This window comes from Nyctereutes procyonoides, unplaced genomic scaffold, assembly GCF_905146905.1.
Source record: "Nyctereutes procyonoides isolate TBG_1078 unplaced genomic scaffold, NYPRO_anot_genome, whole genome shotgun sequence".
NCBI classification, from domain to species: Eukaryota; Metazoa; Chordata; class Mammalia; order Carnivora; family Canidae; genus Nyctereutes; species Nyctereutes procyonoides.
The window spans coordinates 42,395,675-42,412,615 of record NW_026575052.1 but is presented as its reverse complement, the minus strand read 5'-3'; the positions used below and the strand labels follow the sequence as shown (position 1 = coordinate 42,412,615).

The 16,941-nt window shown below is 37.3% G+C and overlaps 1 protein-coding gene across 2 annotated transcripts in view; it reads left to right on the top strand.

Annotated features, from left to right (window-relative positions):
• IL31RA (interleukin 31 receptor A) overlaps positions 1–16,941 on the top strand; it is an 82,432-nt gene that overhangs the window by 37,769 nt on the left and 27,722 nt on the right. The window contains exons 3-6 of one of the 2 annotated variants that reach the window (XM_055331805.1): positions 790–907; positions 4,863–5,044; positions 7,572–7,723; positions 12,003–12,168. In XM_055331805.1, coding sequence (XP_055187780.1) covers positions 790–907; positions 4,863–5,044; positions 7,572–7,723; positions 12,003–12,168 — 618 coding nt within the window. Of the gene's footprint in view, positions 1–789; positions 908–4,862; positions 5,045–7,506; positions 7,724–12,002; positions 12,169–16,941 lie in introns of those variants that run through there. The other variant, XM_055331806.1, reaches the window with a different exon arrangement.

Sequence of the window (16,941 nt, the reverse complement as noted above, 5' to 3'; positions counted from 1 at the left end):
AATAAATAAGAAGGCCTAATAATTACTTTAATTATTAGTAATAGTTACAGTAGTATTCGATATTTTCAAGGTATTTGCAATAAATATAAATATAGTATGAAAATACTCTTTTGATGGTGACATCACAAGTAATGATTCAGCTATAGATTGTTGACCACATTCATGATGAAAGGAAATTATTAATTTCAACAATAAACTAGTGAAAAGATTTTCCTCTTTAAGTTCATGTACCCATAGATTCTATCTCTGGACCCTTGCAGGGTCTAGATCCATATTCTAGATTGTATCTGATTTTCCTATGAAGGAATAGGTATTACTAGGTGAGAAACTACAAGGAGCAAGATTTATAAACTATGAAAATACAGATAAGGATATTTTAGAAATTTTCTCTATTAATGCAGTCCTTTAGGGAAAAATTATTGATACATAAGTTTGAAGTGTGGTATAGTTGAATGTTTTGTGTTTTTCTCTTTTCCACATATCATCCATTGCCTAATTACCCAGACGGGTTCTAGCATTTGATGCTTTATTTAGTATTTAACTAACACTTTATATTTACCTGGTATTTTAATATGAGTTTTGCTTCTCAAATATTATTTTTGAGTAAGATATAAAAAGTGTTTTTTAAAAAGTAGAAATCTAGTTCTTTGAGGGGTATATTTGAAGAGAGGGAGTTAGATTTTTTCGTTGGCCCTGAATGGGAGAATCTATTATCAACTAATCAAAAAAGACCAGCTTTGATCTGCCTATTTTCATGAAATGATTGTATGTGTCTTTGTATTTATTTAGTTCTGCCAGCTAAGCCTGAGAACATTTCCTGTATCTTCTACTACGAGGAAAATTTTACTTGCACCTGGAGTCCAGAGAAAGAAGCCAGTTATACATGGTACAAAGTGAAGAGAACTTAGTAAGTATGGGAGCTTGTGTGCTATCAGTGGGAGTAAGGGAAGGAGGCAGAGACTCCTGGTTCATTCTTGGTTCTAGTCAATTATGAAGTGAAGTGTTTTCTCCATTACAGCTTCTTGGTGACCCCTATTTGCGTTCATTGTCTGGGGTGACATCTTGGCTACTGTAGCCATGCTGACAGGATCTGTAGCTACAGAGGGAGAGGAGGTGTAACTTTATGATGACCTCCTCTGAGAAGCCCTGAATCAGCTGAGAATAGTCACCAGTAGAAAAAATCTGTTTGTTTACTATATTCAGCTATATTTGTCCTCTTTCCATAATGTGTCATAAAACTGTTCCTTTTTTATGGATCTAATTATAGTAAGTGAGGTTACAAACCCAGAACTAAGGTAAATTTTTCTCAGTTTGCCACTTATTTGCTTGTGACACTTGTCAAAAAGTATTCCACCCGGACAGTGATTCACACATTTGTCACTACCTCAAGCATCCCTTTTTATTCTAATTCTATTAGGATAAAAATTATAAAATTTTTATTATAATTCTAGCCAAAAGCTAGATGTTTTAGTGAGCATTTGCAGAGAATTTTTTGAAATTTTAAAAATAGCTCATAAAACCCTTTATGTCCTTCATGTTCCCCTAAGAATAAGGAAGCCCATGTTAGGAAATATTGAAAGATTATCTTTAAATTTTTTCTGTTTCAAAAAGAAAGTCTGTAATTCCAAGTTTCTGTTTTGTTTTGTTTTTAAATACAAGATCTTATTTATATGTATTTTCCCCCCACCCCTTGGAAATTGGTAACTAGTGTTGTACGGAAAGTATATGTCATTTTTTATGGTAGGATAAAAGGAAAAAAGCAAACACTATCCTTTGCAGTACTCATATATCAATGATATGTCAGAGAGATGATTTAAAACAGAGGTCAGGAAACTTTTTCTATAAAGGGACAGATAGTAAATATTTTAGACCTAGAGGAGATTGTGTCTCTGTGAAAATATTTAACACTCCTGCTATAGCAGGAAAGCTGCCATAGACAATGTGTAAACCAATGGACCGGACTGTTGTCCAGTGAAACTATTAGTGAACACTGAAATTTGAATTTCATATAATTTTTACATGCCACAAAGTTTTTTCTTTTTATGTATTTTCCCCAACCATTTAACAATATGAAACCTGTTTTTTTTTTTTTTAAGGATTTTATTTGTTTATTCATGAGAGACACAGAGAGGCAGAGACATAGGCAGAGGGAGAAGCAGGTTCTCTGTGGGGAGCCTGACATGGAACTTGATCCCAGGACCCCAGGATCACGACCTGAGCCAAAGGCAGACGCTCAACCACTGAGCCACCGTCCCTATAAAACCTGTTCTTAACCTGTGGGCCATACAAGAACAGGAAGTAGGCTATACTTGGCCTGCAGGCCTACTTTGCTGAGCCCTGCTTCTGAAAATGAGTGATAAAGGCCCAATAATCCATGGTCCAAGTGTTTTATCTTCCCTCAGATTTATTAGTTCTAGGCCCGGTATTGAATAGAAAGTACCTGTAGAATGAAAATCTAGAACCTCCGTAAGTGTACTCCTATTTTTTCTTTTAAGGAGTCATTCGACCTCTTCCATCACTCCCTGTGCATTATCATTCTCACCCATTGGTCATGTAAAAGTAGGAAGCACCTGGTTGTGTTTTCCTTAAGATTTTATTTATTTATTTCAGAGAGAGACAGAACACGAGAAGGTGGGGTGGCGGGAAGGGGCAGAGAGAGAGAGGGCCTAGCTGACTCCTCGCTGAGCAGGGAGCCCAATGTGGGGCTCAGTCCCACTACCCTGAGATCATGACCTGAGCTGAAGTCAGGTGCTTAACCAACTGAGCCACCCAGGTGCCCCAGGCCTTGGTGTTCTTAGGCCTGTATACAACCCTTATTGATGGCTCGGGCCTGCTGGGATCTCCAGGACTCCCAGATTGGTTTGTACTTTTCTAAGCTTATCACTGAGAATATCTCTTCAAGCTAGAATGGGAAGATTTCTTGTGGATGGGCAACCCTTAGAAGGGATGATGTTGGGTCAGTGGTATGAACAAAAAACCTACTGATGATCAGAAATGATAGAATGGCTTTTTCCTTGGGGAAGAATAAGAGGAGTTGGGATGCCTTTCTGGAGGTAGTGACTTTTGAACTGAGAGGTAAAGGAGCTCTAGAGGTGCAGAAAAGGGAAGAAGGGAAGAAAGGGTATTTCTTAAAGGTTATAGCATGAATAGATGCAAAAATATTCAACTATAGTAATAGTACTAATAACAATGATAGTAACATCTCACTTTTTGACTAAGTGGCTGACATTTTAAAAGTACTTTATGTATATCAGCTTATTTCATCCTCCTAACAGTGCTATGTTATAGATATATTACTATTCTCATTTTAGAGATGAGTAAACTCAGGCATGGAGAGGTTAGGAAACTTGCCCAAGGCATAGGATTCAAACCTGGCCAGCTTTCAGAGCTTGTGCTTTTAACCACAAACCAATATTACTCTGGAGGCCATTTTTACACTGCACAATAACCATAGAAAACCTTTAAAGTCTTTTTTACTTTCAAAATTTTATTATTCTATATATTTAAGCTCTGCTCCTTTGCCCTCAGCCCCAGCCAACACTGGCATCTTGCAAAGTGGGGCCTTTTCTATTCTCTATTTCATCTCTGATATCATTCCCATAGCCATGGAGACTCTGACTATACCTACCCATCTGATTTCTACCAATCTTTTTTTTTTTTTTTTTAAATTTTTATTTTATTTTATTTTATTTATTTATGATAGGCACACAGTGAGAGAGAGAGAGGCAGAGACATAGGCAGAGGGAGAAGCAGGCTCCATGCACCGGGAGCCCGATGTGGGATTCGATCCCGGGTCTCCAGGATCGCGCCCTGGGCCAAAGGCAGGCGCCAAACCGCTGCGCCACCCAGGGATCCCTGATTTCTACCAATCTTTGTACTTGTGTTCATTAAGTTGTAATTTGATAGGATTTAAGTTACCTATATGTCTAAGGAAAAAAATTTAATGAGTTGTCTGAAAACAATATATGCCAATGGTAAAAAATTCAATCTGAAAAATAAAAAGAATGTAAAAAAAACCTTGAAATTCCATCACTAAAGGTAATAACTTTAACATTTTGATGAATACTTTTCCAGACATCTCTAAGAATAGTTATTTTTTTTTTAAATAAGAAGACTTCATTTTTTTTAAATTTTATTTATTTAATCACAAAAGACACACACACAGAGAGAGAGAGAGAGAGAGAGAGAGGCACAGGCACAGGGACAGGCAGAGGGAGAAGCAGGCTCCATGTAGGGAGCCCGATGTGGGACTTGATCCCAGGTCTCCAGGATCACATCCTGGGCCAAAGGTGGCACTAAGCCACTGAGCCACCTGGGCTGCCCTAAGAATAGTTATATAAATATATAAGTTTATATAAATGTGATTATTCAATACTTAATATGCATCCTTTTTTTTTCTACCACCAGTAAGAGTACAGGCATCTTTCCATATCAATAACTATAGATGTATTAAAAACTGTATTTTAAATTCTGTTTATATATCTACCACTCTTTATTTAACAAATGCTCTTTGTTTTTTTTTTTAAGAATAACTTCTCAAGGCTAGAATCTGGGGTTTTCAGGATCCTAGTCAGTATTTCTTATCATTAGGAGATGTATTACAAGCATAGATTTTGGTGGACTTACAGAGTTGCAATTGCAAGGAAGTCTCCATGGCTCATAGCATCTCAGGCAAAAAGCAGGTAACTGATCTCTCCTGGGAAGAGATGAAGCAATTTGGAGAGAGGCATCATATTTGGGTTGATATAGTCCTCAAGAGAAACCCAGAATGAAACTAATAAATACATGCTTAATATGTTACGTATGACTTTGTTTCCAAACTGCTGTACTAAACTCATGTTGAATTGCTTTTTCCTTCAAAGCTCTTATGGATATAAAAGTGATATTTGCTCAACTGATAATTCTACAAGGGGAAATCATGCTTCTTGCTCCTTTCTTCCTCCAACAATAACAAACCCAGATAATTACACCATTCAAGTAGAAGCTCAAAATGCAGATGGTATAATGAAATCTGATATAACATATTGGAACTTAGATGCCATAAGTAAGTATCATTTTTATTCTTATATACTCATTTTTTTTTTCTCAAAGAGGTGAAGACCCAAAAGTGATTCAAAACTCAAGGATATGGTAGGTACGTGTTAGGCGTATACCTAGAGTTATGGATATGTATGAGGGTTCCTTTTTCTTCACATCTTCACCAATGCTTGTTATTTCTTGTCTTTTTCTCATACCATTCTGACTAGTATGAGGTGGTATCTTATTGTGGTTTTGATTTGCATTTCTCTGATTATTAGTGATGTTGAACATCTTTACTTGTATCTCTTCACCCTCTCTTTGTCTTTGGAAAATGTCTTTTTCAGGTCCTCTGCCCATTTTTTAATTCAAATTGTGTGGGGGTTTTTTGTTTGTTTTGTTTTGTTTTGGCATTGAGTTGTATGACTTTATATATTTTGAATATTAGCCCCTTTTTGGATATATCATTTGCAGATTTCTTTTTCCACTCAGTAAATTGCCTTTTCAATTTGATGATGATTTTCTTCACTGTGCAAAAGCTTTTTATTTTGATGAGGTCCTGATAGCTTATTTTTGCTTTTATTTCCCTTGCTTGAGGAGATATATCTAGAAAAATGTTGCTAAGGCCAATGTCCAAGAGGTTGCTGCCTGTGTTTCCTTTAGGAGTTTTATGGTTTCAGGACTCATATTTAAGTCTTTAATCTATTTTGAGTTTATTTTTGTGCATAGTGTGAGAAAGTGGTCCACTTTTATTCTTTTGAAGTAGCTATTCAGTTTTCCCAGCACCATTTATTGAAGAGATTCTTTTTCCCCAGTGTATATTCTCGCCACCTTTGTGATATATTAATTGATGATATGTTTATGTTTATTTCTGGACTCTCAATCCTGTTCCTGATTTATATGTCTGTTTTTATGCCAGTACCATGCTGTTTTGATTGCTCTAGCTCTGAAGTGTAGCTTGAAATCTTGGATTGTAATACTTGAAGCTTTATTCTTGTTTTTCAAGATTTCTTTGATTATTTGGAGTCTGTTGTGGTTCCATACATATTTTAGCATTATTTTTTTCTAGTTCTGTGAAAAATGTTGTTGTCATTTCGATAGGGATTGTACTGAATCTGTATATTGCTTTGGGTAGTATGGGCATTTAAAATTTTTTAATTCTTCCAATCTATGAGCATGGTATCTTTTCATTTGTTTCTGTTGTCTTCAGTTTCTTTCACCAGTGTCATAGGTTTCAGAGTACAGGTCTTTTACTTCCTTGTTTAAATGTATTCCTAGGCATTTTATTCTTTTTGATGCAAATGTGAATGGGATTGTTTTCTTAATTTTCCTTTCTCCTACTCTGTTACTAGTGTATAGAAATGCAACAGATTGCTGTATATTAGTTTTATATCTTGCAACCTTATTAAATTCATTGTTTGAAAGAATTTTTAATGCTAGACAGTACATACTGATTGAATAATGTTATTTAAGAAGACAAAGGTTTTAGTTAGCATAATACCAACTTTGTTTAACAAATAGTCAAATATTTACATAGAAAAGCCTGGAAAGGGGATCCCCGGGTGGTGCAGCGGTTTGGCGCCTGCCTTTGGCCCAGGGCGCGATCCTGGAGACCCGGGATCGAGTCCCACGTCGGGCTCCCGGTGCATGGAGCCTGTTTCACCCTCTGCCTGTGTCTCTGCCTCTCTCTCTCTCTCACTATGTGCCTATCATAAATAAATAAATAAATAAATAAAAATTAAAAAAAAAAAAGAAAAGCCTGGAAATACACTAGAATGTTATAATGGCTCTGGTTGATGGAAGTATGGATGATTTAAACTTTTTCTCTGTATTTTTCTATATTTAATTCTTTTTGGAATAAGCATATGCTACTTTGAAAACCAGAAAAATGTTACGTATTTTGAAAGAGAGAGATTTAGGGTGAGAATATTCATAGTGTTCAAGGGAAATGAGGTGCTTTCTACTAGACACTTTTGGGAGTCTAGGAAAGAGAGGTTGAGGGGAATGGAGAGTAAATAAGGGAAACAACACATTTTCTAGTCATGTAGTCTCTTCATTTGACCTCCTTTCTTGTTGGCATAAGATCTGGAACCAATCAGTAAAAGGTACATTTGTAGAAAAATCAGAGGAATGTTCTCACTGGCCATTCCTTTTTATGGTGGGGTGGGGGAGGTGGGAGAACCAAGGGTGGCACCATTCCTTTTGTACTGCCTTCCTCTTTCTTTTTTTTAAAGATGTTATTTATTTATTCATGAGAGATGCAGAGAGAGGCAGAGACATAGACAGAGGAAGAAGCAGGCTTCCTGCAGGAAGCCTGAGAAGGGACTCCATCCCAGGTCCTCAGGATCCCTACATGAGCCAAAGGTAGATGCTCAGCCGCTAAGCCACTCAGGTGTCCCTTGTACTGCTTTCCTAATGCCATCTACATATAACAGATTACAAAATACGCATTATGATTTCCTTTCTAGTTTTCTTTTTTTTCAATTTTAGGTGGATGTTATTGGCACCTTCTGGTCTTTTTGCAAATATGAGAAATTTATGACTTTTATTTTCAGTGAAAATTGAACCACCTGAGATTTTCAGTGTGAAATCAGTTTTGGGCATCAAACGAATGCTTCAAATAAAATGGATAAGGCCTGTGTTGGCTCCTCATTCATCTACTTTAAAATACACTCTTCGATTCAGAACAGTAAATAGTGCCTACTGGGTAAGTTATGCCTTTACAATGTTTCTATTAGTGAGCCCAAATAAGAGAATTATTGATTACTTTTTTTTTTACCTGGAATAATTTTTTCCTTTTTCTACCTTGAAAAAATAGAAGACAGACCATAGTAATACTTTTCTTGCCAATTTCCTATTTGGGCCTTTTAGATCAGACTAATGCAAGTGTTTCACTTGCATTCTGGGTACAGGGACATATTAAAGAGTGAGAAATTTACTTTTGCATTCCACTCTGGTTGTGTCTAGATGTGTTGGTGGTCAAAGAGTCTATGGCTTGGCTATTTCCTTTTTTATTTTTCCAACCTTTTATGAAATTGTGATATATGACTTGTACTTAGAAAAGTGAACAAAACATAAATATTACATTTAATAAATTATAGTAAGTCAGCACTTATGTTAGAATCAGTGAGGTCTAAAATAGTATACCAAGGTTCCCTGCCTGCATTTTCCTAATGACAGTCCTCATACCTCCTTAAAGCTGTTATCTTGATTTTTCATGGTAAATAATCCTTCACTTTTTATTATGGATTTACCATTTAAACCTGCATCCCTGAACAGCTTGGCTTGAGACATTATGTAATAGAAATCCATACATTTTGTATTTTTTTAAGTATTTGGCTTCTTTCAGTATTGTACTTTTAAGGTTCATTCATGTTATATAATGCTGGAGTTTATACATTTTCATTGTTGTATAATTTTACATTATACGAACACAGTGGAATCATGGCTTTAATTTGCATTTACCTGACTTTTAATGAGCTCATGTACCTTTTCATGTGCTTATTGTCTATTTAGAGTCCTTCTTTGTGAAGTGTTGATTTAAGCCTTTTGCACATTTTTTTTTCTAGTGGGTGGTCTGAATTTTAAATGGACTTGTAGGGGTTTCTTATATATTTCATTTCTGAGTTTTTGTTTGTTATGTGTGTTGTAAACATATCTCACTATGTGGCTTGCCTTTTCACTTTCCTAATGGTTACTTTGGATGAACAGAACTTCTTTATTTTAATATTATCACATTTTATCAAATTTTATCTATTGCATCCTTTCTTAACCTAAACCTTTTCAGAAAGGAAAGTTGGTTAAATTTCACTTGTCTGTGTTTAAGACAAAAGAAATAAAGATGTTCACTCTTCCTCTTGGTTTTCTTTCTATGCCAGCTTTGGAACCATACTCCTAGTACCTGACTACATGTAATGTAAGATTACTAATTTGTAGTTTTCGAAACCCAGAAGGTAACCCTTAAGCAAGGTAATTCCTGGCACAACATAAGCTCATCTTCCTTCACACCACATTTATTGTCTAAGTAAAGCTAAGGACTTGCTAGGGTGATCTGCCCTTGATTTATTCTGTTTGTCTGAGCCCAGAGTCCTATGGCTCTGAATAGGATTCAACAAGAAAAAGAAACCAGAATCTCTTCCTCTAGAAAATTAATAAGCCATGTACAACAGTGAGGGCAGCAGGTGTAAACTACCCCAGCATTCAGCATTCTCTACACCACCTCTTTGACAAACTCACCTACATCTTCACGTATCTTTGCTCTATTCCTTCCAGTGTCTGAGGTAAGAGGTCCTTCTTCTTCTCTCCTGAAGGAAATGAGAAGGGAAGTGGAATATGTATTTAGTATCTCTCTGCTTTCAGCTTTCAAATACAATCAATTCTAAACCCAACTATAACAACCCAACTTTTCTACAGAAAAAGGTCCAGATCCTTACCCCTCCAAGATGTGGCCCCTATCAAACTCTCCAACCTCATCTTTCATCCTGCCCTTGTTTCTCTAATGGCTCTAAATTGCTGGTTTCCCTTATGTCATGTCATTTCACTATTCTGTCTCTCTGCTTTGTACCTCTCCTCCTTCCCCCAAACTTGTTAAGTCTATTCATGTCTCAGAACTCAGTTCTGACATACTTCCTTCTGAGAACTTGAGAGAGGTACTCCTCCTCTGTCACTGCACTTAATAATACTCAGCACTGTCATTTAAAGTCATCTCTCTGTGCATTAGACTATAAAAAAAATCCCAATATGTCCATATCAGGGAAACTTACATTTGTATGATGCTGTATGGGTTGCACAGTGCTTTCTTAATACTCCAGGCTATTTAATCCTTGCATATACCTTTCAATGAGGCGTCACTATTATTATTTTTACAGATTAGTAAATTGTGATGTATAGAGCTTAAATCCCTTGTCCAAGATTTAAAGTTTTATAAGTTGCAAAGGTTTTCTGACTCCAAGTTGTCATTCACTTGACCATATTTTAGCAACCTCCAGACCATCTTCCTGTTGCCTATTCTAAGGAGTTTCCACTTTTATAAAATGAAACCATATGAGCACTCTGCCAAAGGATCTCGAGACTGTTTTAAGAGTTTGATTTAGGATTTGTACCAATAGTTTTGACTCATCTCTTAAAACATAAACACTTTGGGTGAGCTAGAATTTGGCACAAAGTATAGGTTGTTAGAAACAAACCTGATGAAGTTAACCTAATGAAGTTAATTAGTATTTTGTTAGGAGTCCTTGTCTGTGTTGAGCTGGGGAGTTTTAGTTAAGCATGTATAGGGAGGATCAGTTGAGGGCCAATTGATCTTGGACTTGCCTGGACAAAAAGCCAAACTAAAAGAAGCCTTTCTGACAGGCACATTGTTTAAAAGACTGAGCACATTTTTCTTTTTCTTTTTCTTTTTTTCTTTTTGCTTTGGGAGTAGGGCTGGAAAGAACATGCTTGCATAGTTACATTAGAGCTCTCTAAGCATGAATCCGAGGATCCCCAACATATAGGCCAAGTGTGTGCTTGAGGATACTAGTAAAGCAAGAGAAAACTTTGAAAGATTATTTTAAAAGAATATTACATATTTAAATGAGCATAAAACGAAAATAGAACTTTATTAGACTTCTTTGCATCTATTTTTTTTGGTTAATATGGTTTTTATTTTGATTCACATAAGGAAGGCACCATATGTATGGCTGGCTTTCTTCTAAAGGTCTTAATCTTGCTTCAACTCTCCCCATAACTAGGCTCAGGTGGGGAGGCTACACTCCCAGAGATGATGGATTATCCCAGTGACCCTGTTCTGCCATTGCACATTTCCAGAGGCTGTTGGAGGAGGGTGATCAGGGAACTTTGGATTTAGCTGTGAAACCTCTAGTTCCTACCTCGTTTTCCCAGCACCATTTTACTAGCCCGGCAGTACAGAAGTGTCTATCTGCAGCTGGGATGCTCAGCTTTTTGCCACATACACACATTCTCATTTTGCTCAGTTTCCTTTAGGCCCAATACCTATAATTATGTACGTATTTTCACAGCTGTTATATACACATACGAAATGTCATGACTTCCCTCTCTCATAAGGTTTTATGGGACTAGTGGGCATACTCTCAAAATAGACATGCCTATTAGTGCAGTTTATTAATCAACTGAATATGAGTTTATATAAACGAACACCTAAAAGTTCTTATAGCAGCAACAGTGACCATGCTCAAAAACAAATATCCGAATTTTTAGTTTTCTTGGAAATTTGGATCCACAAGGGACTTTAGAGATTATATAAGGCAATTTTACCAATAAGGAAACTGACTTCTAGAAAGGAAAAGTGATTTATTTACTTTATTTATTTATTTATTTATTTACCTCTCCCCCTCCACTCTTTCAAGAGAACGTCAAAATGAATTCATGCTGAGATCCTTAGCAGCCCTATTGGTCACCCAAAGACCAGTAATTTGCTGTGGAAGATTTTGGTAAAGGGAAAGTGTCTAGGAGGGAGGAAATCTATGTTCTGATCCCAGTGTTGCCCATAACAAACCCTGATGTAGTCCATGGTCACTTAATTTTGTGAGGTCTTGTCCATGACCTGAGGTTGAACTTAATGCCACTAAGATCTCTGTTGCCTATTATTCCGTATATCGAAGTGTTAGAGTCACCTGCCATGTTTAAACTGAGGCCCAGGTTGCCCTGTGTCCCAGGACTCCACCTTGTATTTTCCAAAACAAGACTGCTCATTCACACCCAGCCCAGGGGCAGGAATCTCTGCTCTCCAAACTTGGAGACAGGAAACCGGGAGGGTGGTGGATGACTCACATCTGTTTAGGTGCAAATAATTCCTAGGCATGCGTGGAGGTTTATTTATGAAAATTATACTTTTTTAAACTTAAGGTACAATGCTTCTAGTTCTGAAAAGGTAAGATAGGGTTGGGGAGTGGAGAAGAAAAATAGAAAGATAACAGGTGGTCTGCCATCCAACTCAGGAACTCAGGGTCATCTCTGTATTTTAGATGGAAGTCAACTTCACCAAAGAAGATATTGATAGAGATGAGACCTACAACCTCACAGAGCTACAGGCTTTTACAGAGTACGTCATGACTCTGCGATGTGCCCCGGCAGAGTCTATGTTCTGGAGTGGCTGGAGCCAAGAGAAAGTGGGAACAACTGAGGAAGAAGGCAAGCTGGTCCCCTGCAATTCCTTCTCTGCCTAGCACTTTTGGGTGGCCTGGGCCAAGCCTGAGTGGGTTTTGTCAAGCTCTGTACTGGAGAATCATGCGCTCTCACAGTCTGTATATTCCCTCTCCTCAGGGCACTCACTGTGCCCACCTGAGCCCACACGGTAAGCCAGCCCTCCTCAAAGGCAGAAGATCACATCTTTAATATTCTTAAAACTTCTTATACTATATGTGAAGCGGTGTGATATTATTCAAAGGTATCCTATGGTAAAGCTATATATTGTAAGCATAAGCCATGGAACTACTACTAAGAGATAAATAAAGGTATAATTAATAAGAAAAAAAATTCAGATTCTTAATGATAGTGATGGAAAGAAAAAGGACCGTACAGTGAATGAGCGCTCATTGTGACTCAGGAATGGCCATTTAGAGCAGTACTTTAACTCTGTGGGTTTGGCGAAATCCCAGCCTGGCTGTGGAGTGACTTTGGGTAGACACCTAATCTCTAAGCCTCAGTTTTCTCATTATTTATTCCCCTTTTCCATAATGGAATATAATTTATAAAACTGAGTTAAAAGTAGTCCCTACTGTTTAGTGTTATTTTAAAAATTAAATGAAAGAATGTACTTAGCTCACAATAAACATTCAACAAATGCCAGGCTTTCTGTTATTTTTATTAAACCTTCTAGGAGCCCCATAAAATATGTGGAACCACACCCATTTATTTGGAGGTGAAGGATCTGGGTTTCTGAAGTATTAGCAGATTGCTCAGAATCACTCAGCCTGTGTTACCATTTTTTTGTAAATCAAGAGTCTTCCCAATGCCTGTCCCTCAGTAGTCAATAAATGTTTGCTGAATGTATCAGTTTCTTATGGCCACTGTGACAAATTATCACAAATTTAATGACTTAAAACAACAAAGTTTTTTCTCTTACAGTTCTGGAAGTCAGGAGTCCAAAATTAGTTTCACTGGACTAGAGTCAAGTTGTTGGCAGGGTTGTTACCTTTTGGAGACTATGAGGGTAGAATATATTTTCTTGCCATTTCCAGCTCCCGTGGTTTCCTGTATTCCTTGGTTCGTGGGCCCCTTCCCGCATTTACTAAACACATCACTCTGATATCTGCATCCATCATTACATTACTCTTTTTTTCTCCTCTTCTGTGTCAGATTTCTTTGTTCCACTCTTAAAATGACCTTTGTGAAAACATTTAGGGCCCACCCAGATAATCCAGGATAATCTCTCCAATTCAAGATCCTAATGTAATCACATCTGGGCAAAGTCCCTTTGGCCATATAAGGTAACCTTTACAAATGGCAAGGATTAGGATTTAGATCTTTGGGGTACATTTTTCAGCCATGAATGAATGAATGAATGGGTAGTCGAATACTTGGTATGTCCACACATCTTTTGAAAAAGGAGAAGAAATGCAAAATGCTAATCCTTCTAACTTTCTGAGGCTTTACTCTCATTTGTTTGTAAGACACACAGGTTCTAGACCGTAAATTTCCCCACTCACACATTCAGCCATAATTTCAGTCATATTCTTGTAAGTCTTATTCAGTCTTACAGCCAAGTATCATAGAGATCTCAGGTAACATTTACAGTCAATTTCTGTGCTCCTTGGTCCATATGACAATTTATTCCTCTGGATCTTGGGTGAGTTTCCTATGAGACCAAGTTGGTATTAACAGATGTTCAGCACATTTGCACAGATGGTCAGATGTCTGGAAATAATCCAGTGTCTTCTGAATTTTGTAGCCCCCACTGGAGATGTCCATGCTAGTTCAATCTAAACTACCCTTTGGTGGATGTGGTTGCACAACAGTGGTTCATGAAACACATGGGAAACTAGGCTAGATGACTTCCTGTTTTCTTTTTTTTTTTTAAATTCACTTATTTGAGGGAAATATATATATATAGAAAGAGTGAGTGCAGAGGCAGAGGAACAGGGAGAAGCAGACTCCCCACTGAGCAGAGAACCTGATATGGGGCTTGATGCCAGGACCCTAAGATCATGACCTAAGGGGAAGGCAGATATTTGCCCAACTGAGCCACTCAAGCACCCCAGGCTGAGAAGACCCTTTTCACCCCAAGACTCCATTCATCAATGTCATTCAGGTATCTAGTTTTCTATGCCAGGCTCCAGATGCCAGGCATCTAGTTTTCTATGCCAGGCTTCTATGCCAGGCTCCAGACTAAGAAAAAGTCATAGAGAATCCCAAATCATTATGTCTTTATGTACTTCTAACAGTACTACAAATGATAAAGCTATTTAAATTTTACATCAATAGAAATATAGAAATGATTAAAACAAAACTAGTCAGATTGTTGGTTCTTATGTAACTTTTGATTAAAATTACATACAATTTTTGGGAACTTATTTGCATTCTACAGACATCACCTCAAAGTGTCAAATGAGTACAGATACAATAGTTTATAAATACGAAACAGCACATAAGTTACCCAGCAAAAAAGAGCCCATTGGTTATAATCTATTGGAGTAGTCGTTGTATTTTAACTGAGCCCTCCCTTTTAAAAGATTAGAAGGCAATGCATGCAGTGTCATTGAGCAAAGTGTCCTCTGCCTTTGCTACACCTTTCAGCAGGCAGTCTAGGAGGTTAAGTTCCACTTCAGGTGTAATTCTGTTTTGCACTTCCCTTCTCTGCACTGTAGCTGGCAGTCTTCTCTCCAGTGACCTTCTGAGGCCACTATGGCTCCGGGTCTTCAGTTAGCACATGACAGCCCAGCCACTCTCTCAGGTCAGCTTCAGTTCCATCCACTTGTCTTACTGCCAGAAACAAGATTTACCGTTTCAGCTGATGTATTATTTTGGCTAACTAGGCTAGGATTTGTTAGCAGAACACTAGATGCCTGTCTGATAAATCAAACCACTTATTTATCAAAGTCATCACTATAGAACTTTTGTTTTTGTTTCTCTTCATTTTTTCAGGATCCCAGTGAAAATTGATGAAGATGCACCCCCTGGCCCTTAGCAAATCCTGATTTCCCCTTTTCCAATTCATAAACAATTTGTTTCTCTATTTCACAATGAAATGCCAGTTGTTGAATACACATCACCTCAAACCATTTCTAACTGTTTGAAATTTTCTAATTTAAATGTGAAAATTATTTATTTTAATTTGGATTTCCATAGATTGATTGTTTCGGTTATTTGCCCACATTTAAGCATATAAGTATCTACTATATGACACAGATGTAATTATATTCTGATCCTGGCTTTATTACCTAAAAGCTTATAACACTGAAAGAGGCTTCTCTGTGTTTCAGAAATAGTAATGATGATAGTCTGTACCTAATTGTAAGAGTGTCAAGGTTAAATGAGATAAATCAGGTAAAGTGCTTAGTAGAGCAACTATATACTATAAAATGCTAAAAGTTAACTATTCCTGTTATTGGTCTTCAGCAAGGGCACCAGGATGTGCCTGAGGTGTCTGACTGGTGGTGGTTGTCAGTTTGGATATTCCCAGATTGTAATGGAAGCAAAATAGTATCAAATTGTTGCTAATGGGTTCAAAGAATTGATGCCTTTGAATATGTAGCTGGAATTTTGATGGACTTGGAAAAATTTAATTTTGCTCTTTTACAATACAGAATTAGTACTTTTCTAACTTTGGTTATACTGCAAAGCCATTACTAGCTCATGGCTAATGGAAAATTGCTGTTAATTGTAGAAGGTTTCCGTGCTACTCAGGCAGTGGTTTCAGTAAAAGCTGCATCTGTCGGAAGTCAGTAGCGAGAAGACTGTTCCTCTTTGAACTTTATCTACAGGAAATAGTGGCTTCAAGTGAAAGGAGAAAATATCTGATTAAATTTCTTTACCGTCATCATCTACTATAACTAAATGGCTGCCTGTGGGATAAATATAAGGAGAATTTCACTCATATTTCTAACCAAGTGCCTGGAATGATTGATTATCTAATAATCCATTTATTTTGCCTTTGCCCATCAGATGACTATTTGGAGCTGGATTGTAATACACACTTTGCCTTTAGATTTTTTTCTTTTTTACCCTCAGTGCTATTATCCCTGAGTCTGACTGAACATAACTGGAACGGAGAGACTCTGCAAGTGAGAGATGGAGTGAGAGTCCTTCCGATTCTGTGGGTTACCTTTGAAGATCTTGTGACTTTGGAGCTTTGTGCTAAAACTATCTGCTGGGAGGAACCCTGTGTTCACATCTCATTGGTTTGTAGACAGGTGGAAACCACCCTCTTGTTCTCTGTCTGAGAATGTTAGCTACAGGCTGTCTTCTGATTTCTTTATTGAAGAATCAATTTGAAGATACTGATATTGAAGAATATAGATTTCTTTGGGAAATCAGAAAACTTCTGACAGAGCACATAAGACAGTAAGACAACATCTTAGTGGAGCACAAATGAAGTTATGTTTAAAGTCTAAACAGTTCTAATTTCCTGATATGCAACTTAACATAGAGATACAGTAGATCTCATTAAGATTGGGTCCTACCAGTTAAGCTGTTTTACCTGCACTTTAGCTTCTGCATGAGTAGTTGTAGAAATGTGGCTCTCCATTAATGATAAAACAGGCTACTGACTTAATTGCCCTTTGGCTCATTTTTCTACGTTATGAAGTTGTTTTCAGTTGAAGTTCAGCAATTTCACCTTAAGACACCCCGTCTCCCAAAGTGTGATTTCAGATACTTGAAAACAGTCTGGCAGTACTAAAATAGTTCAGATCTTGGCCTGAGTGGTTGACCCCATTCTCTGCAGACCTACTTACCTTATCTTCA